The 22,903-nt window shown below is 41.9% G+C and overlaps 1 protein-coding gene across 7 annotated transcripts in view; it reads right to left on the minus strand.

Moving 5' to 3' along the window:
- Positions 1–6,931: 6,931 nt before the first annotated feature.
- Positions 6,932–22,903, minus strand: part of NBEA (neurobeachin) — a 652,386-nt gene continuing 636,414 nt past the window's right edge. For all 7 annotated transcript variants that reach the window (XM_065901711.1, XM_065901709.1, XM_065901706.1 and 4 more), the window contains 4 exons: positions 14,257–14,358; positions 12,206–12,402; positions 10,929–11,080; positions 6,932–9,086 (listed from right to left, as the gene is read on the minus strand). In XM_065901711.1, coding sequence (XP_065757783.1) covers positions 8,996–9,086; positions 10,929–11,080; positions 12,206–12,402; positions 14,257–14,358 — 542 coding nt within the window. In that variant the 3' untranslated portion in view covers positions 6,932–8,995. The remainder of the gene's footprint in view (positions 9,087–10,928; positions 11,081–12,205; positions 12,403–14,256; positions 14,359–22,903) is intronic.

A 22,903-nucleotide genomic window follows, 5' to 3' on the forward strand; every position in this document is an offset into this window, starting at 1 on the left:
TAGATCTGACTAGACAGACTTCTTACTGTCCTCTATTTTTAAAATTTTTGCTTATTTATATACCTATTTTTGGCCACACCTCGCAGCACGCAGAACTTCCTGACCTGGGATCAAACCTGCGACCCCTGCAGCGGAAGTGCAGGGTCTTAACCACTGGGCCACCAGGGAAGTTCAACTGTTGTCTATTTTTAAATTCCAGTGTATGTATATGCATTTTTGTGAATGCTATTATCCTCACACTCAGCCTGCCACTTCAACTATTCCATCTTCATTAGGAAGCCGAAGGTCTCCCATTTTCTCACACAGCAAAAATGACACACCCTCACAGACATAAAACGCTTTAAGACCCATGACACCCTCGGGGAGAACTAGCACCTGCTGAGCGCTCGCGGGCCTCTGGGCCATTCCCGGGCCAGGGGCACTGCTGTCCTATCTCCTTTCTTCTAGAAACAACCCTCTGCTGGCGACCCAGGCTTCCACTTTCCCTTGGGGCTTAGCCTTTAGCAGTGGGTCTTTTGTGCCAGCTCAGCAGTGCATTTACACCACGGTTTTAGTATAATATTTGATCCAATATCCTAGTCGTTCCATTTGGGAAGGGCCTTCAGGAAGTATGGTCTACCACTTGGGCCTGAAAAGGAAGTGCTTTCTGCTACCTCACCAACAAATCATTCCTTCTACTTCAATCACCCAGAACTGGTTTTCTCTGCTTGTAAGAAACCTAGGTGATGCAGGGGAGACCCCTTCTCCAATATCCTTGGGGCTCCCTCTCTTTCTGGTGACCTTGGGAAAGAAGTGAGGGCAGGACTTGCTGGTGGGGCCAGGATTTGGGACACTTGTACCCCCTCTACTTGGGCTCTGCAACCTCTCCCCCTGCCTCTCAGGACCGGATGGAGGAAGGTGAACAGGGTCCCTCCAGGAGCAGCAGGGGTTTCTGATGGAGCCCGTGTTCTCTGTGGGTGAGGCTGAGCCAGTGGCCTCCACCGCCTCCAGTAGATGTATGTTTGGATCTAGTGCTGTTTAACCACCTGGTCAGAGAGGAAGTTAGCTTGGTTTCATCCAGGACAGAAGCTGGCACCCCTGGCTTGATCCCTCTTCCCAGACTTTCAGGCCTACTCTGCTCCTGAGCAGAGGTGCCAGGCTGAACCAGAGGTGGGTTTGAGGAAAGAACATTCCAAACACATTTAGGGCATTACCTTTATCTGACCAGGGCTTCCGCTTCCCTCATAGCTCAGTTGGTAAAGAATCTGCCTGCAATGCAGGTGACCCCGGTTTGATTCCTGGGTCAGGAAGATCCCCCGGAGAAGGGAAAAGCTCCAGTAATCTTGGGCTTCCCTTGTGGCTCTGCTGGTAAGGAATCCACGTGCAATTCAGGTAGACCCCAGTTCGATTCCTGGGTCGGGAAGATCCGCTGGAGAAGGGATAGGCTACCTACTTCAGTACTGGGCTTCTTTTGTGGCTCAGCTAGTAAAGAATCCGCCTGCAATGTGGGAGACCTGGGTTTGACCCCTGGCTTGGGAAGATCCCCTGGAGAAGGGAAAAGGCTACCCACTCTAGTATTCTGGCCTGGAGAATTCCATGGACTCTATAGTCCATGGGGTCACAGAGTTGGCCACAACTGAGTGACTTTCACTTTACCTGACCAAGAAAGACATGAAAAATGACTATCTACAGTTTCCACACTTTCATTTGAAAGGAAATTTTCAGCACACAAAAAAGGCATCATCTCAGAATAAGAATAATTGAACAAGTTTAGTTTGAGGAGAAACTCAATCTCTGGCCTTTGATTTCCCTTCAGATCAAGGCCATCTTCATCCTGGGCTTTCAGATCAGGCTTGGGAAGTGCTGGCCTAATTACACAGGGGAACATGAGGGTGGTCCCTTCCTCTGCCCCATGGGGGCAACAGACCATGGTCCACTGCAGCTGCTGGCACTGGCAGTGGGTGCTCAGGGCCTCCCTCCCTCATCCCGAACTCTGCACCCCTGGGTGCTGGATGGAGGGCGGGGGAGGATGACCAGGCAGTTAAACAGCACTAGATCCACTAGAGGCGGTGAAGGCTGCTGTCTCAGCCTAACCCAGAGAACATGGGTTCCATCAGAAACCCCTGCTGCTCTTGGAGGGACCCTGTTCACTTTCCCCATCTGGTCCTGAGAGGCAGGGGGAGGGCTTGCAGAGCCCAAGGAGAGGAGGTACGAGTGTCCCAAATCCTGGCCCCACGGGCAAGTCCTGCCCTCACTTCCTGACTTACTGCCTGTGTGACTGACGGAGGCAGAGGTCCTGACCTCTGGCCATCAGCAGCCTAGTAGGACAAAAGAGATGAGTGGACTGGATGACCACTCAACAACTGGAAGCACCTCAACAACACCCCCAAGGGATGCTCCCCTGGGGTACCCCCAGCCCCACTCCACCCCTGTCCCAGGCATGGCCTAGGTCTCTTCTGCTTTCAGATAAATCTCCGTGGGAACCTCTTGCCATCAGAGGGGAGGGAAGTCTATACAGAGGCATCTGAGTTTCTAACCACAGGTGTCTCCACCAGGGTTTTGTCTCTAACCACCAACAGGGAAAACAGGTTGCCATCCAAAAGAATGACCACTCAGGGAAGGCCCTGCCAAGAGTAAGGAGCTGGCTCTCCCAGCAGCGTTGAGTGACCTCTCCTTCTGTTTCTGTGTGATCAGGAAGGGGCGCCGCAGAAGAATAGAATTCAGTCAAAGGGCATTGTTCTTTTCCTACTAGGTGCTAAACAGACCTGAAACACAGATTTATGTCTGCAGGTGGTAGCGGGAAGCTGCTGGCTCAGCCTCTCCCACAGAGAGCATAGATTCCATCCAAGAACACACGCAATGCAACCCCTCCTGTGAGTTTTGGCCACGTCATAAACACCCTCCACCTGGTGCCTGAGGGCTTCGCCGTTCAGGGGGAATACTTCACGGAAAGGCAGCCCGTTATGATTTGGAAAGAATGCAGCACACCTGAAGAGCCGAGCCTCAGAGACCCTCCATTACCTGCCCAAGGTCAGCGAGCAGGAGAGTCAGGGCTCAGACCCAAGCCTTCAAGTTTATTTTTTTTCCCTCTACATGACCCATGCATTTACTTATTCACTGGTTTATTCATTCATTCAGTCAACATTTTCAAGGGCTTAGCACGTCGGTTCACAGTCTGGTGGGGAAGACAGACACATAAATGACAGTGACAATGTGGTTGTGTGCTGAATGCCTGCAACACCGAAAGGAAAAATCTTGGCAGTTGAGTTGTCATGTAGGGGAAGGGAGATGGTGCGAAAGGAGAGGTGTGTGCAAACAACCCTGTGTACAGAGAGATCGGTCCCATCTATGTGGGGATGGGGGCTTCCTGGAAGAGGTGGCATGGTGCCAAGGCTGTTGTCAGAAGAAAAAAAGAGTGCTCATCAAGATGGGACAGTCAAGACAGCAGACCTAAAAATCACAGGAGAAAGGGGCAGGTGAAGATCGTGGGCACTGGCTAAGGACAGGACTGGCTCAGGGCTGACAAATTCAAAGCGGTCACAAGAGCCAGCATGAGGCAGAATACATTTTTAACTTTTATTTATTAAGATTTTTTTTTTGATGTGAACCATTTTTAAAGTCTTTATTGCTTTTTTTTTTTTTTTACAGTATTGCTTCTGTTTTATGTTTTGCCTTTTTGGCCACCAGGCATGGGGGATCTTAGATCCCCAACCAGGAACTGAACCCGTACCCCCTGCATTGGAAGGCAACATCTTAACCACTGGACCACCAGGAAAAGTCTCAATGTTTTAACTTTTAAAATCATACTTTTTTTTTCTTTTTTCCACCAGAAAAGGACACAAATTTTTACCGGACCACTCAGTGAATGCTTACAAAGTGAATGCAGCTGCAGGAAACATGCAACTGAGAGGGATTCCAGCACTCTACAACACAGCCCCCGAGCCCCGAGCCCCCGAGCCCCGAGCCCCCGAGCCCCCGAGCCCCCGAGCCCAGAGGCCCAGAGCCCAGAGGCCCAGAGCCCCGAGCCCCCGAGTCCCCGAGCCCCAAGCACCGAGCCCCCGAGCCCAGAGCCCAGAGGCCCAGAGCCCCAGGGCCCAGAGCCCAGAGCCCCAGGGCCCCGAGCCCCCGAGTCCCCGAGCCCCGAGCCCCAGAGCCCCAGGGCCCAGAGCCCCAGAGCCCCGAGCCCCCGAGCCCCAGAGCCCCCGAGCCCAGAGCCTCAGAGCCCCGAGCCCCAGGGCCCAGAGCCCCAGAGCCCAGAGCCCCCGAGCCCCAGGGCCCAGAGCCCCGAGCCCCCGAGCCCAGAGCCCCAGAGGCCCAGAGCCCCGAGCCCCAGGGCCCCGAGCCCAGAGCCCCAGAGCCCCGAGCCCCCGAGCCCAGAGCCTCAGAGCCCAGAGCCCAGAGCCCCAGAGACCAGAGCCCCAGAGCCCCGAGCCCCAGAGACCAGAGCCCCCGAGCCCCAGAGCCCAGAAGCCCAGAGCCCCAGAGCCCCGAGCCCCAGAGCCCAGAAGCCCAGAGCCCCGAGCCCCAGAGCCCAGAGAAACAGAAACTGTATGGCCCTTAATTAGTCATGACCTCCCATCCAGTAATCACAACGCTGATTTCTGAAAGCATGTATCAGTTTCACCAGTCTTTGTACTTTATATAACATAGAGTCTGCACTCTCTTGTGATGGGATTTTTAAGTCAACATCTATGTTTGATTACCAGGAACAAAGCTGCCAAGAGCATTCTTTTCCATGTCTTGTTGATGGATGGAAGTAGGGGTTTCTTTTGGATCTTTACCTAAACATGAGATCGTGGGGTCACACATAGGCTAGGAATAGATGCAGCTTTACCACCAAATTTGGATTTGTCACGTTTTTCTAAGCAGAGCCAGGGGCAGGGAATTGTATTAATTAAGGACGCTTTGATTTGTTCTCAAGCACCGAAAAATACAGCTTTGATCAACTTGGGGTGGGGTGGGGGGAGTATACATTGGCTATTGAATAAAGCAGGAGTCTAGAATTGGGACGCCTCTAAGAATGAGGGCAATTTGGGTGCCTAGGGACTCGCGGCTGGCAGACAAGGGTTCCAGCTCTGGCACCCTCTCACAGCTTTATTCTCTATTGCACATGGGCTTTCTCTACACAGTGGAGAGCTGGTTGCCAGCAGCCCCTGGTTTCTCAGTGACAGGTTAGCAGGTGACAGCCCAGACACTGTAAGAAACGGAAGTCGTCTCTCCCCAGCCTCAGCATACCAAAAAAAAAAAAAAAAAAAAAAAAAAAAAATGGTGAGGGGCTTCCCTGGCAGCTCAGTGGTGAAGATCCTGCCTGCTGATGGCAGGAGACACAGGTTCCGTCCCTGAGCTGGGAAGAATCCCACATCCTGTGCACCACAACTGTTGAGCCTGTGTTCTGGAGCAGCAACCTCTAAACCCACCTGCGGCGGCTCTGGGAGCCCACAGGCCCTATAGGCCCTGCTAGGCAACAGAAGAAGCACCAGCAGAAGTTCCGCACCGCAACTAGGGAGGAGCCTCCTGCTCCCCGGCGACTAGAGACAGGCCCACGCGGCAACCAAGACCCAGCACAGCCAAAACCAAACAAATAAAATTATTTTAAAAAAACACACATTTTGGGGAAAGTCACTGGTAAACATACCCCTGCACTGGGGTCAACCGAAAAGGCAGCAACGTGGTGGGACCAGGATGGATCCATGAGGGCTCAGGGGTTGAGTGCCAGTTAAAGAAAAAGAAAAGTCACATGAAAAGTAGGGGAGGAGGAGGTACCCCCAGAAAATCCACAGCAGATAAACAGGGAAAGCGACGCCAAACAGTGAAAATGAAAGGCGCCCCCTAGGCTGTGGAAGGCGATGGCCACCTGCCCAGCGAGCTCGCCAAAGCTTGACTTAGGCTTTAAAACACCCCAACGTGGAGACAATTAGCCCCATTTTAAACTGACGAGAGCACTAAAAACTTACTTCCAGAGTGAGGAGTCGAGTGACGTGACCCAGCCCTTCGTTGGTTGAAAATGCCCAGAATATGAGAAGCTCTTAAAACTCTGTTGGCGTCGCTTCTTCCGACGGGATGAAGGTGGGCAGAGAGCAGGAATTTAAGGCTTTCAACAGTCCTTCTTTTAAAGCGTCGGGCATTGCTGGCATTTGGAAATTCCCGGAACCTTCACTGGAAAGGCCCCCGGCTGTAGCCGCCTCCCGCGTTTTTTGCAGTCAACTTCTTTGCAGCAAATAATTAAGCTGCATAATTAACTGACGTAAGGCGATTCTGTCGTAAAAGACGACCTAGCTGACTGTCTGATACACAGAAAACGAATCACGACAGTCGATGATGATTTGCCCCAAGTGTTACCTTTCTTCTTTTCAAGCACATTATGTTGGAGGAGAAAGAGGCCGAGGGCCTGGAAGGAAGGTGCAGACTGGGACTCACATCTCCCACAGAACTCTGGAACTTCTATCACAGGTTGAACTCTGTCACAGGTTGGACCTGTGACAACACACCAGTAGAGCACACAGCGGTGTAGAAGGCTTTCACTACCTAGTACAGAGTTCAGTGACAAATATGCATCCTAGAATTTGAAAAGTGATCATCTGTACATCTTTTAATGAAGCAAGACACTTTATGGAAAAAGTGCAATGCTGAATGAGGAAATAAATCAACAAGCAAAAAAAAAAAGTACAAAATACTATGAACATAAGACGTAGGAGACAAGTGTTTAGGTACACCTCCAAAGTAAAATCAGTTATTTGAGCAGCATTACCATGTATCTACACACATTTCAAATGTATTCAAGTGTTTATATTTCGCCATTACTTAAAAAAATTTGTTACTCATTGTTCATGTTTCATTATGTCGTTCTGAATGCCCCTCTTCTATTTTCCATTATTTTATCTTTCACAGCAAAATTACCATATGGACAATTAGTTACAGCAAAAATTTTCATGGAAAAGATGTTTACAGCAAAGAAACTTGTGGCAAAAATACCTGGAACCGTCTGTGTCAGTAACTGGATTGTGCAGAAGAAACGAAAAGAACTGGCTCCTTCGGGTTGCTGGTGCCCCAAACCCCTGCCAGATGGTCAAGCCAAGCAGCTCAAGTTTCAGCGAATTATGGACTATCATTAGGACTCTATTTCATGTTCTTAGATGCTCTGGGCCTTTACATGAGGTGACACTGATTTCTTAAACTTGTATGACAACATAATGAATGCATGTAAGTGAAGTGTCCAATGAAATGTGGAACAATCAGTGAATTCTTTGCATATTTTATTTTTCTTTTTTTGATTTCCAACTCACACACATCTGGCATATTTTACATCTTTGCAATAAAACATGGTTACAATAGCTTAAGGAATTTATATATCCAAAATATTTCACCATGATCTCAAGATGAAATGAACTTGTCTTCCAGATGTTCATTATCCTCCCAATTCTAAGCTACAAACTCAAGATATTGCTTACAGCCTGGTGATGAATAACTTAATCATTACGCTGATTCCCCAGAATTTCAGAATCTCATAAATACAAACAACAATGAAGAAGGAATTCAGTGCTAAAACTTACTAGTACAAGGTGGATAACAAATAAGTAATCACATCAATAAATAATGATATGGTTCTGGTGCAAAGTGCCAATACAAAGAACCCATTATCTTGTTTTATCTTTTTAAATAAATGACTGCAAGTGAGTGTAAGTTCTGAGAAAATTACATTCCTGTAACATGCCTCATAGCCCTACCGACACAATATGTACATCTATGACGATACGGTCACCAAATATACAAAGAAGAAACATGAATAAAGTGTATATACCCCTGGGTGTATAACTTGATCAGTACAATGTATGGAAAATCATTTGATAGCGTCATTTTATATCATAAAAGATGAAGTGCCTTAGGCTAAGAATGTGGCTTTAGGTGAGAATTTCACAAGAACCTAAAAGAATAACTTCAGTTATTGTTATAATAAAGTCTGACTTATTTATTAAAGAAACTAAGCTATTCAAGAACCAAAGAGAGAGAAAAATAAAAAATCAGCAAAAACAAACAAAAAAAGTTAGCATCAGATCTCCTCCCCTAATGTACACACGCTAAGCCAGCAGGATGAGTCTGGAAGAGTTGTCCAGGAGTTGGGAAGTCATCACTAAGGAACTAACAATCGGGATTCCTATTTATACAATAAAACCAGGACCTCATCTCTAAGCCCCCTTTCTGCTGTGTCTTCAAATTACGAAGGGTAGGGCTGAATTTTCTTTGTATAAAGTACCAAAAAAATGGCAAATAATGGCTTAGTATCCAAATGCTTTATGAGCAAATTTCACGTAGAGGGATGGAATTCTGATTAAAAAGTGAAAACTATATTTTGGTGAAAATGTGAAAAATTATTGATTGAGCCCAAATTCAATCCTTTCATACAAACTGTGTCCTTGGACAGATCTTACTATTTCCTACTGTCAGTGCACCTGTTCCATCAAGACATAGGGATTAAAGAACATGCAAGTTGTAACTCCACAATAAAATTAAGAAACGGTTTGTTCTTTATACAAGGTTTTACTTTTACAAAAGTATCCCTTTAAATAAGATGCATCTGATGTACAAAGTATCAAACGTGGTTTTTTTTTTTTTTTCTTCTCAGCTTGAAAAGAGGCTGGAAATGGGATGCAGGTTAGGTTCAAAGCTTAAACTTTGTAACAACTGGACACAAGGTTCCTCAGAATTGTCAAAAGTCTCTTGTGACACGTCCTACCACCTTTTCTCAATAAACAACAATATATGAAATAATTACCAAAACATCTCCTAATTCATATAATTTACATGATATAAGCTTGCCTGGTAGCAGCTGGTGTTCAGTCGTGAAAAAACGCACAAAGTAAAATGGCTGCTGACTACGATGTACAGCTATTGCTGGGTGTGATGGAATGTACAAACGGAGGTCGATGTAGACAAGTTTTTTTTTCCACCAGAGATATTGCCTTTCCATGCAGCACTTGTGCTCTCAGCTTTAACTTGGCTTTTGGTTCTTCATTTGTCTTCAGTATCTGTTCTGATGCTCATAATGCCACCGATTAAAATCTATATTAAAAGCTACAATGCTACCAGAAGCCATGCCAGTGATCAGAGTCCTGGAAAAGCAGAGACAGTAGTTAAGAAGGACACAAAATCACTGACATGGTTCTACTTTACACTAAACAACAGCATGATCTCAAAGTTCACCAAGTTTTTGTTTTGTGTGCCCTGAGATGGGATTAAAATTTATTCTTGGTTCTCTTGAGAGAAATTGACTCAATCCAACAAACACCTGGACTGCTGAACCAAGTGTTATCAACTTGATCCCACAGGTCATCAGATAAACACCTTCTTCACTGTGAAGTTTATCTTCACTTTACAGATAAACAGAATCTTCACTGTCTGTTTATCTGTCAGTTTGTAACTCATGTGCATGTACTACTGTTTGAACATATCAGGGGCATTATAAAACATCAAGAATAACTGAAATTAGGGATGAGCTTGAAAAAGAAATAGAAACTTGATTAGTATCTTTCCTCACTACTCCTAGGAGATGCTAACATGAAGGCAGCTTTGCCTGTGTGCTTTCATCTACTCTCTACCCATGTGAGAGGATGAGCATCTCACAAATACTCCTGCCCCCCGCACCCCTTGACAAGAACTAATCCTTTTCCTGTTCCTGTTCTCCTGCCTCCCTCATATGTATTTATTACGATTATTGGAGCTCTTTGGGATTAGTGGTCTTGTTTTATATCCTCCAGACTGTGCACAGTCCTTAATATATGATGGTGCAGCAAATGTTTGCAACATGAATACATGAATGGATAAGAATACCAGGGGGAATCTTGAAATACTTAAGAACACAAATTATTTCAAATACTTTAGAAACATGAATCAATATACAAATAATTACACAGTAAACCACTCCCATTTTTCACGAATATGGACTATGCATTTTTGAATACTCTTATTAAGTTTTCTTAAAAAAATGGTTGAGCTGCAGATCAAATATCCCTTCCCCAAGCTAACATAAATTTTATTGCTTTTCTTGATGACTTCAGTATCATTTTACTATAGTGTGAAGATGCTTTATCATGTAAATCTTAATATTCATACTATTTTAAAACCAATACTCATAAAGAATACATATACACATAGTTGAAATGAGTTGCTTAATAAACTTTTCTTATTTCTGTTAGATATATAGCAAAAGTGAGAAATTATTTACCATATTAAGATTATATAGTTTTAATATTTATTTTTTAAATTTAGAAAATTTAGGCTTTACATTTCAAATATTCATTTCACTGTATAATAAATGCAAAGGCAAATTTTAGGAAATAACAAAATCCTGTTGCAAACTGAGGAATAATGGAAAACTATATTCCTTTGTTAACATTCTTACTCCTTCCAAGTAAAGATTATAGTATCTTAGGGCAATACATAAAATACCACAAAATAACATAAATGAGAGATGTGTGAATAAGCAAATGGGGGGTAGAGACTGTTTCAAGTAACCAGGGCCTTGTATTTGTAAAACAGAGGCCAGCTGTAGTCTGAACTTTGCATTTGGCTGCATTTAGCTAGACCTATGCCTCAAGCCAAGACTCTTGCTAAAAAAATGTGTGTCTTTCACATTATGGAAGCCAGGCAGACCTGTCTGAGACCAGGTAAAGATCTGAGAACAGAGAAGTTGGTGAGGATAACTCTACATCTTGGGACGTGTCTAGATGAGTCTGCTTTTCTTCAGACTCATTTCTTTCTTTTTTCCCCTTATTCTCTTCCTGTTTCCTTCTTACCAGAATCCTAAAGTACTCACTCCTCACCCTTTTCAACAATACTCTTTCTTCCATCTGGATGCTGGAGTATTTTTCATCACACGTTTCACCCTTGGTAAAATCTAAAGAACTTTCAATGACAACTCTTGAGTGATTACATTTCTCCCCGACATGGCTCACCTCTGGTCATGGGATAAGTCCATTGCTCTAATGCCAGCATCACAGCCGGGGTAAATGTACAGCTGCTTGAAGTCACAGGCCTGCCAGACCTCCACCACACCATTGTCCCCTCCGGTCACCAGGTTCTGCCCATCGCTACTCAGGAGAATGGCCTTCAGAGAAGGTAGAAAAGCAACCATTTCTTTCAGTGTTTCCCAAATGACCAGTGGTCACTACTGAAAGGCACTTACCATAGGTCCCTTGTCATTATCATCTACTTTTAGCCATTTGTCCAAGTTTTCTACAGTCTAACCCATAGATTTCCCAATGTGGAATTCATCAAAGTTCATCAAAGTAAGTCTTACAACAAAGGATTCTTTAAAACCAATTTATGTTACAAAGTAACAGAAGTTCTAAAAAGAATATTACCAATCTAGTTCAGCAAGAACTTGAGAATTAAGTAACATGATTTGTTAAGTTCTGAATGCTAACATTGTCAAGACTTTTTAGAACAAATTGCAGAATACATTTCAAAACTGTTTTTAATAATGATAAACCAGAAATTCTAATTCATTTCTGAATGATGAGCAATTCAGTATGTAATTTTGGTACAGGGTTCGAAAGATAAGTTTCTATGACAATAAACTCACTTTTAAGGTCAGGAGAGTGCAGTGTAGGGACAGTTTCTTGTCAGGGGAGTTTAAGAAAAATCTCCTTAAGGGTCTAGTAAGGGAGTGAGTGAAAGTCGCTCAGTCCTGTTCAACTCTTTGCGACCCCATGAACTATACTGTCCCTGAAATTCTTCAGGCCAGAATACTGGAGTGGGTAGCCTTTCCCTTCTCCAGGGGATCTTCCCAACCCAGATATAGAACCCAGGTCTCCCTCATTGCAGGTGGATTCTTTCCCAGCTGAGCCACAAGGGAAGCCCAAGAATATTGGAGTGGGTAGTCTACCCTTTCTCCAGTGGATCTTCCCGACCCAGAAACTGAACTGGGGTCTCCTGCACTGCAGGCAGATTCTTTACCAACTGAGCTATCAGGGAAGCCCCCCTTAAGGGTCTAACCTCTAAACAAACAACAGCTGTCACCTTCAAAGTTCAATTCATGGAGTTAACTACTTGAGATTAAATGAACTCTGGCTTTGTTCAAAGCATCATCAATATGAATTTACGTGTTTCTATAAACCAGTACCCCTTTACCTGGATACCCGAGAATTTCTACTACAAGTCACTGAATGCAAAATAGTCAATGTTTAACCTCTTGGCTCAGTCCCTAGTTAGACCGAACATGCAGATTTACCCGTGTTGAATCGTTGATCTCCATTTGAGCCAAAAGTTTTCCATTGATGCTGAAATTGCTGAATCGCCCTCGTTCATAGTAGATGATACAGTGGCCTTCACTGGAAACAGAAATCAAGCGTGGAAACAAGCAGTTTTCTGGTCCTTCGAGGGCTCTGAGCAAATCTCCAGTGATTGTGTGGACGAGGCAAGGGCCCTCTGCAGAGTAGGGGACAGCAATGGCCAGTCATATTACTCTCACAAACCCGCAATCAGTACTTGAATATACACTCAGGTTTGTAGGAAGAGGCAGAAAAGAAAGCTATGCTGGCAAGAGCCAAGCACTGATGTTAGATATCAACAGACAACTACTACGTGACACACACATGTGTCTTCCAAACTTTTCATCTAGGTAAATGCTTGCTCTTTTCCTTCATGGGATAATATTCATTAAAACAGGATACAGTCCATACATTGCATGAGAATAAAAGAGACTGTATGTCCCAGAAGTGTTCTCTTCACACGTGTTTAGAAAATTTTTCTTTAGAACATTTGGGGGAATTATCAAAACAACTGCTAAATTTCTTTAGTATCATCAAAATTTTAACACTGTGCCACATAAAAATACATTACTATCAGTGTACCTTTTCTATAGTCTATATATAAAATGTAAAAGGCAAAATTGAGAAAATTAATCAAGTAATTCAGACTGTAGGAACATTGTTTCAAATAAATGAAGAATCGGGCAAGAACGTAAAAGTAGTATGGGGAATGATTTATTTTGCTTCAACTGTTTCTCTCCCCCGTCTCAGGCAGAAACAGCACTGAGATAAAATATTCACTAGCCAAGGTCATAAAAATAATTGGTTAATATAGTTTGATATTACCTATCCCCCATATCCTTTAGAAATACTCCATAAAACTGTGTATGAATTTCATTCCTATTTTTCAATCAATTGATTTCAGTAGATATATATTTTTCAAAACAAGTGACATTATGAGGCTATACCCAAATGTTTTTCCTGATTACTAAAGTAATAGATGTGCATTCCAGAAAATATGAAGTTAGAAAAATAGCAATCACTTGTAATATCAACCATCATATATAGAAAGTTACTGTTTTTTCCCTATGTGTATTATGTGTCTTGTATTTTCCTTTCCTTTTCTTTCTTTTGCTTTATAGAATAGAATGATATTATACATATTATTACTAAAACAGACATTAAAAGAGACTTATTGAAAATACCTTTTGTATTCCCCCCTGGGTTATTTACTCTTAAATACAAAAACAAAGTGTCCCTACGTTCAGACATCATATCCTTTATGTATAAAGCAGTGAGAATAAGGTCCTAGAAACAAAATCTGATCATCTCATCATCTTGCTAAAAACCTTTAATGGTTTCCTACTATGCTCAAAACACAAATTGCAAATCCTTGTGTCTCGGGTCTCCCGCCTCTTCAGCCTTCTGTCTCCTTAGCTCCGTGGTATCCTCACCACACTCAGCCCCTCTGGTTTTCTTTCAGTTTCTCTTAAGCATTAGGTTCCTTCCTGCCCCAAAACCTTCCATGGAGAATTGGTATCTGAGCCAGAATTAGAATAGAAATTTCCTGACTTCTCCCGAAGCAGTACTTCTTCCATAAAAAGCCAAAAGAACTAAGTCATCATATTTCCTCTCCCACCTACCCAACCTTGAGAAGTAAGGACTAGCGGAGGGAGGTGGACCCAGGGCTATGTGTGGTGAACCACCTGAGCCCCCGTGATCCCCTTGATCACGGCTCTCTCCCCCTTGGCTTCTGAATGTGATTTGTAATGACTGCATCAGATGCGTGTGCTGCAGTTTGATTTACCAGTGTTCTGGCTAGAATGCTGGTGACCACAAAGTACTTCATAAAATTTTACATCTATCTTATATTAGTACTAGCAAATATTAATAAAACTAAACAGCTGCAAAGAACCTAGGGATTGCATTTGTCTATGGAGAGCCTCCTCAAGGAAATGAGTCATAAATCATGGTTAATTTGTGAAAACAGTACAGTTTTTAAAGTGCTAAAATGAAAGAAATGTCTTCTGACCTTTAGCACCACTGATAACAAGTCCAAGTTCTGCACAGACAGAAACGCAGACAACTTCGTGGTCATGGCCCGTGAGGACAGCTCTTGGAGCAGGATAGTCACCTGGAAGGGAACAACGGCAGTGAGTGTCTACAGACCAACAGCAGGAATGAAGGGCTCTACCATTAAATCGAACACTTAAAAATAACAATCATTAATGTTTAGTAAGGGCATTTACTATTAATAGCTGTGTGACTATGAGGCAGTTACTTAACCTCTCTGCTTTTTCCTCATCTGCAAAATGGGGAAATCTACTGTGCCTACTACACAGGAAGCTTTTGTTGTTGTTTTTCAGTCACTCAGTTGTGTCCAACTCTTTGTGATCCCATGGACTACAGCATGCCAGGTTTCCCTGTCCTTCACTGTCTCCCAGAGCTTGCTCAAACTCATGTCCATTGAGTCAGTGATGCCATCCAACCATCTCATCCTTTGTTGCCCCCTTCTTCTCCTGCCTTCAATCTTTCCCAGCATAGTGTCTCTTCCCATGAGTTGGCTCTACACATTGTGGCCAAAGTATCGGAGCTTCAGCTTCAGTATCAATCCTTCCAATGAATATTAAGGGCTGATTTCCTTTAGGATTGACTGGTTGGATCTCCTTGCAGTCCAAGGTACTCTCAATAGTCTTCTCCAGCACCAGAGTTTGAAAGCATTAATTCTTCTTTATGGCTCAGCTCTCACATCCATACATGACTACTGGAAAAACCATAGCTTTGACTCAGGATGCTTAGATGATGGCTAAGTCAACAAATATGACATACTTATAACATCATGATAGTGGTGAGAAATACTGTTTTTTTCTTCCTAATTACTTGTAAGAAATAGAAATCAAACTTGCCAAAACATTTACATGGGTAATGTCATTGAATTATGACAGCATTCATAGGAAGAGGGTACAATTATTGTTTCTATTTTATAGAACTCCAAAGCTTTGAAAGGTTGTTCAACTTACACAGGTTCATATAGGAGCAAGTGTTGGAACTGAACCCAGAGCTAGGTAAATTCTGCAACCCTTTAAAAATGTTCCTTAAGATCTTCAACAAAACAGGCTGTGGTGCTTTGATTTTTTGGAGCAGAGATGATCAGATGATCATCTTAATTCTCCGTCTGACTGTACTGGTGCGATCCTAGCCAAGAACGCGCAGCTGAATTATCTGCATCAGCATTCTGACTGCCAAGTGCTTTGCCCTCTGTACTGCGTGCATGCCTTCTAAGTGACAGGTCTTCTACGCCAGTTAGGAGTTGGGAGTATAAAAAAGACATAAGTTATAACCTGGAATTGCTTAGAACACATCAAACAACCATGGCACATCTTCCACAGGTTGACCACTGGAGGCACTCAACAATGACAAGTATGAAGAACAAACGTGGGTGCACAGAGTGAAATGGGATTAAAAAAAAGAAAAAAGAAAGAAAAAAAAATCCACAAATGAATGGAGAGAAAAGCAGAATACTGGTGAATAAACTGCATGCATGTAAGACTGTGAGAAGGACCAGGAAAGTTGAGAGGGCTTCTTGTCCAGTGATGTCTTGCTGGGAAAGTCATTTGGAGAAGCCACTTTTGAGATGGAAATGAGGGATTGCCATAGTCTTGCTGCAAAAGTGTGGAGGAAGAGGAAACAACAGAAATTCAGAGAGGAATTTTGGAAGGTGCATTGGGTATGCTGCCATCCTGGATATAGTTTGGAGTGGCTGCTTTGGTACATGGGAAAAGAAAGCCAGTGTCAGTGGTACAGGGTAGGATATGACCAACAGACTCTGAAGTGAAACTCTGCTGAAGGCAGGGTGGTCAGAAAGAGGCACATGAAATGCTTATTAATAATACCATTTGGGTCTGGACTATTCATGTCAGATCCAACAAATGTTTATCAATGCCTAGTAATATCCAACTATTTCTACTTTTCATTAACAACATCACACTTATTAATGCCTTATATTGTCTCTTTAATTATTAAACAGTTCCAGCAGACTTGTATGATTTTGTTATTCATCTTGGATGTATTGTTCAGTTGATTCTACAATATAATTTCAGCAAAGAACAAGTATTATACATAAATAAGCCTTTGTGCATATATAAAATAATCATTATTTCATGTTAAGTTGTCAGTATCACTGACCATTACTTTTTCTGCTTGAGAAGTCATGTTGTAACTTGGCCTTTTGACTGCAACTCTTCCAGAATTCTTGGTATTTATCCAATTATGGTCTGTGTGTCCTGGGATCTGTGGCTATTTTCTTGAGACTGAAAAGTTCTATGAAAAATTTTAAATTTCAGATTTGCACTTTGATGATACTCTACATTTTTAACCAGTTGTAAAGATGAAATCTCTCTCCACCATCAAAAATCTATGCTGCAGCAATTAAAAGTTGAAATGCACTTAAAGAGTAAGATGAGCTAATTAAGTCAATGTTTCTCAAACTAGATTCAAAGGGTTCAAGAACACATTCCTTAGAGCCAGAGATTTTTGGGGGGTTACTAATAATTTTGTACTTTTTAAAAGGGGTCAGTGTATTAGTTAAGTTTGAGGAATATTATTGTAGAGTATTTTTAATTGATAATTAAAAAATTCAAGTTGGCAGCTTCCACACAACTATGTGTATTTTCATTTGGTTTTATATTAAAAACATTAATTATATATTAAATATTTATAGCATATATATATATATATATCTATAAGAGAATAAAATGAATTACCTTGTACTCACCCCCAGCTTAAAAATACAGAACATAACCAGTGGCTTTAATGTCCCCTTTCTCATACTTTAGAAAATATTAAGACTTTTAAGAAAGTTCTGTATTTTTCTTTTCTGTTCACTCTGCTTCATCTGGTTGTTGAGTCTGTGATCTTTCCTTTATGCTGCCTGAGATCCTGCATGCTGGCCTGTTTTTCTCTGTGAATTTGTACTTTTTTCTGGATCAGGCTGAACACCCTCCTCCATCTCGTCTCTCAGAGAGACGTCCTATGCTTCCTGGGCTGTGCTCCCCTCGCTGTGAAGAAGGCGGTGGAGGAAGTGAATGCCCAAGGGCTGGAGCTTGTGCCCGCCTCCTGGGTCAGCCCCTCTCCTGGCAATGATCCAGCCCTGGGCAGTGCTCTGATTCCCTGCCCCATGTGGCAGGAGGGAAGGCTTCAACAGGTCATGCATGGAAAATTCTGTGTAGAAAGTGCATAATGAAAGCGCCCTACCCAGCAAGGTACTCAATACTCTTTCCCTCTGCCAATATCTCCTCCTTCAGACCCACTGTCTTCTGTCTCCCCAGGAACAGCGCACTGTTTTCTGTTTCCTCACATCCATCAGCTTCCATTTTGTGTTTGAGACATTTCTTACCTAGATGGTGAGTGGGAGGGGAAGCTAAAAGCCCATGTTAGTCTGTCATTTGACTCTAAATTTATGCTTCAAAGATGCCCTAAGTTCCCTGGCAAAATGAGGATTAATTACTGACAAGATTTTATGTGTAATATTATCCTTAATTTTTCTAAGTGATTATTTTATCTTGGCGAGACTGATGAATTAAACATCTTGCAATTATATATTTAATAAAATTTATATAGTTTTATAAACCTCTCCCCTATATGCCACAGAAAAAGTAAAAAGCAATCTAGTTCTATTGCAGAAATTTAAAAAATGCATAAAAATAGTAAACATATTCCTTAAGTATGTAATACATTTTCTGAGGAAGTAAGTTTTTCCAAGGCTTACCTCTGATTTAAAAGTTTTAAAGTGCTTTATTTTTCATTACAATTTCCCCAAGTCATTTGAGTAAACTGCAAAACTTAACTATTAGAAGATTTTGTAGGGCCCCTGAGAAGCATGGTTTCCTGCTTTCAACTACAGAAGAGTAAATAACATGTTATTCCAGGGTTTTCAGTTAGGGAATCTGCAGCGGCAGCGGGAGTCGGGGGGTAAACATATTCCCTATATTTCATTTCACTGCCAGGGACAGATGTCACCCACCCGGACAATCATTCACAATCCTAGAAATATTCTGTCAGTGTCACATCACAATTGATGGATGTAGCTGAGGGTCAAAGGGCACAGCGCAGAGGGAGGTGCAGGTGAGACCTCTCCTCTGAGGACCAGAGCACCACTGCCCTCCTTCCAGAGTCACTTTCTCAGGAGAAGAGCTCTCTGTGTGATGGAATTACTATGAATGAAAAAAAAAAAGTCCGATTTTGAGATTCCTCATAGGCAAGTATTTGGAAAGAGCAAATATACCAGGCTTACAATAAACAGATTCCATCTCATTTTTATCACAAGTCATTTCAATATTTTTTAAATGGATGATGAAAAAAGTACAAAGGTATCCGATGCTGCTATCCACATAGAACTGACAAGAGAGCCTTTCAGCGTGATAGGCTGTGGCTTTCAGAGAAGTGATCAAAGTAAAGATTACTCATGGTTCTTATTATTTTAAACCTCATTTATGGGACTACTAATATGCAGGAGAAACTTGGGTTCTTCTAAATTAGAGCTAAACAAAAACAGCAGAGATTTTCTATGATCCTCAGTGTGGTTCTGCTGGAGTCAGAAAATGAACCTCCTCATGATATATGACATTCAGATTTTATCCCTGGCCTTTGTGGGGTCATTGCAGAATCACTGCAGAAAGTATTTTCAGTCATGTTTATACTTATATAAAAATGATGGATTTTTGACCTGGGTTTCCAGAATAAGAGATTTCAAAGGGTGTGGTATTTTCATCAGTGCTCTCTGATTTCAAGATTTATTTTGAAAAAAAAAAAAATGATGCTAGACATCATTTGCTGAGGTAGCTTAGAAGATCTTAGTCGTGAGGAGTCCCTTCTTGAGATACCGTGTCCTCGGCCACCTGAGGGCTTGCTGCAGACATTTGTGGCCCAAGTACTAGAAACACCTGGGCCTGCATTTTCCACAGGTCACAAGGTAACCCACATAAAAACATCCCATGTGTTGGAGAAAGACCCATGATGTGGTTTCATTTTATCATGCACTCATGGAGTACTTGAAAAAAAGACGATAGATATAAACCTATCTAGTCATTAAGTCTAAGTTATTCTTTTTCTTCTTCAGAGAGGGCACTGACCACATTTTCCCCTGAGCATTGCTATTTCAGGGCAGCTGTCTGTCCTTTGAGTCCTGAGCCTTCAGGACTAGGATCTAGGTCACAGTACACAACTGTGCTACCATCCTCTTCCCTAAATAATCAACAGTATCATCCGCCTGTCTTTCCCAAGGAGGTGCGATTCTGCATGGCGCCCAGAGATTCCACTGGTATAGATCCGAGACACCTGGATCATGAGAGCACATTAGTCACTTCAGTTTCTTAGATTGCTTCTAGCTCAAGACAAAGACTCTTGTAGCCTCAGTTCTTTAAAGGGGGAAGGAAAAGCAGAAGCTGAGTGGCAAGCAGTCCCCTTCTTAGTCAAGAGCCATATAAAGTCTCCTAATGTTGGGCTGAGGGGACGGGGGGAGGTCTCTTGCTGAATGGGCTCTATACCAGGGGCGCTACATTATGGCCATTGTCTTTTGGCGCCCAGAAAGCCCTACAAGGTAAGAATTATTACACATGTAAAACTACACCTCCTCTTAAAGTTAATGAGAAGAGGTTTAACACTTACTAAACCCTAGTTAAGATTCCATGCTTTAATACATATATATTAGATATATAACAGATATACATATGAAATCATCAGGTTATTCTTTGTCCAAGCTTTCTTCATCCACTATAGCACCACTGGTTAGTGGTGGCTGTGGAACTGGGCACCAAGATAGTCATTTGAAAAGAAGGCTGGATGCAGACAAAGCAAGGGATGTGATTTGGCAGATGTTTAGTGACAGTTTGGAGCTGGCAGGAGTGTCAGTGTCCAGAGCTGAGGCTTACACAATGGGAGCCCAGGGAAAAGATGTGTGCACAGCTGGAGTTTCCTTTTCAATGGGCTTCTCATTTCATAGTTTGTTTTGCATAATGCTCAAACATGAGCTAAAGGCTTCTTTTTCAAAAGTGAAATTGCAAAAGCACAATAACAACCTTTTATACATATGACTCAAAGTGTATTCGTAGATTTGATTTGCAAAGATGAACAGTAAATTCACTTTCAAAGTTTCCTGTTGCTATGATTTAAAAAAAAAAAAATGTCAACCATCTCTCTATCCAGCACCTTGTATCTGGTATAGACATTAAAACCACACACTTTACAAGCAGACTGGATTTGGAGCCGAGGCCCTGATGTGTTTTAAGTGTCTGCTGAAGAGACAATGTTGACTTGCCTCTCTTGTGACTATCTCGTTGGAAGCTACAGCACGTAATGAGAAATGTCAAGTCCCAAGATCAATGAAATTTGGGGCTCCAGGGATTCAACAGGAATAGCATTGATCCTTTTAAAGAACACCAGTCAGAGATGGGCTGTAATATATCGTAGAGAAGGGCTCAGGAGGATAAGCGGCCAAGTCCAAGATACCTGCCTGACAAAAAATTCAATCAGCTTTGAGCACAGATTGCCTGCTCTGCTCTCCTTCCTTTCAGGCGGTCGCCTGCTTCCAATTAAAGTGCGCAAATTAATTTTTATCACTTCCAAATTAGTTTCACAATTTGTGTAAGAGTCTGCTTCAGAACAAAGCGTGTGTCCTTCACATCTCTGCAATTCTGTTATCTCGTCAGGCACCTATTTACATCTACAGGAAAATTGTCTATGTTTGGAGTCGCAAGTTTGAAAGAGTAGCAGTGAATATTAGCCTGCAATATATTAATGAAACTAGTATAATTAATTCAACTGGAACCTAGGCCAGGTAGCCTTTGCGTGTTTCTTTTATGGTCTGAAACTCTGTAATCATCTGCTTACACATTTTCATTGTCTTTGTGGCAAATTCATTAAAACTGTAAAGACAATTAGAAAAAGATTTATTTATGAGATGCCCAAGTTAGTCATAACAATATATGTATTTGACAAAATGAAGCCATTAACTCTTTCAAACTTACCTAAAAAAATGCAGAGACACTATTTTTTTTCCCTCTGTGACACCAATAGAGCTATGCATCAAAAAATAATAATGACAATGTAAAAGAAGCATACATCTATTAAAGTGCTTGAGTTTATCTTAAGGAAGTTTTAGTGATGTGGAAAGGTGAGGAAACAAATCTATCACATCATGGTGTTGTGCTGGATAGATATGATTCAGCCTCTGTCATACAAAGCGAATTTAATGTCCACAGCAAGACCAAGTCCTGAATTCTAACAGCTACTGGGATATTACATTTCATGCCAGAACTTCCCTCTTCAAGTCTAGGTTAATATATACAACCCTTGAAACCTAAGGGCATTGTGTCACACACTTTAATATGAATTTAGACGTAACTAGCTTTTTGGTCTTGTGTAGCAATGCATTATGAGATAGAAAGCACATATAGCCTGATTCTCTGACCTGTGAATTGGTAGCTAGAATAGATTAAATTGAAACTGGAAAAAAAAAAAAGCTTTTCCTTTCATATTGTGAGTTTTCTGATGGCAAATACCCATGGCTGATCCCTGATGTGACAGTCAATTCAGTGTGTGCTTTGACTGCCTCTGCAAAAGGTGAACTGACCAACACATACGGTCTCTCTGGGCATGGCTACATGAGCTGTGAGGCTGCCTTTTCTAACAGGTTAAGTCAGTCACAAATCAGTCAAGTCAATCAACTACTAAAAATGACTATTATTTTTTACTATCATGATTTTTTACTATCCATGTGGCAAAAAGCTTAAATCAGTTTTTATATAAATCATCTATTTGTGCCCAAGATATAACATTAAACATTTTGTAGATACGAATACTTAGGAAACTAAATATTATCTGATAGCAATTCATGATCCATGCAGTACTCAGTACACTTGATAATTCCAAGCAGGAGAAGCAGTTTTGTGACTCTTACAGTCTATATAGATTATAATATAGACTTCTGGGTGAACCCCAGAAAGTCAGAGACTTTTACTGCCCAGCCCTCCCAGCTGCTAAGACAGCACCAGGACACAGCACGTGTTCAGTACATGCTTGCTGCTTGGCCAATACTTTAGCAATTCATCCTGTTTAATCTAGAAGAGCATTTCTTCCCTTTTATGTTAAGGATAACAAATACAATGGAACCATGCGATATATGCTCACATTAAATGTCAAGGAAAGTCTTGGCAGGGTGGGTTTTATGAAAGTCCTTTAGATTTATAATGATGATGACAGTTTTTAATCAAAAAATATATATCCCCACAAATGGAGACAATACTGTATGGGTAATATTATGCAATGATTTCTTAGGGATAATCCTGTCTTTATTTAAAGCTTAAATAAAATGCTACATTTTAACAAATCTATCAGTCACAGTTTTGTTCTTAAGAATTAACATAAACATTCCTATTACATAGCTCCTACCATATGAACTTTGAATACTCTAAATAATACTACATTTCACTCTTCTTGCTAAGTGATGGAGCAAAGATACAATCAATTGTCAACCATCATTTCATTTAGAAGATAATTAGAAAATAAAGTAGTTAACAGATAATTACTATAATTTAACATTTTTATCTCATAGCAGGAATTATATTATCTTCTCTACTACCAGATGGTAGTTTTTAAGAAATGAATTGTTTTTGGAAACATAA

The sequence above is a fragment of the Muntiacus reevesi genome, chromosome 11 (genome assembly GCF_963930625.1).
Source record: "Muntiacus reevesi chromosome 11, mMunRee1.1, whole genome shotgun sequence".
NCBI classification, from domain to species: Eukaryota; Metazoa; Chordata; class Mammalia; order Artiodactyla; family Cervidae; genus Muntiacus; species Muntiacus reevesi.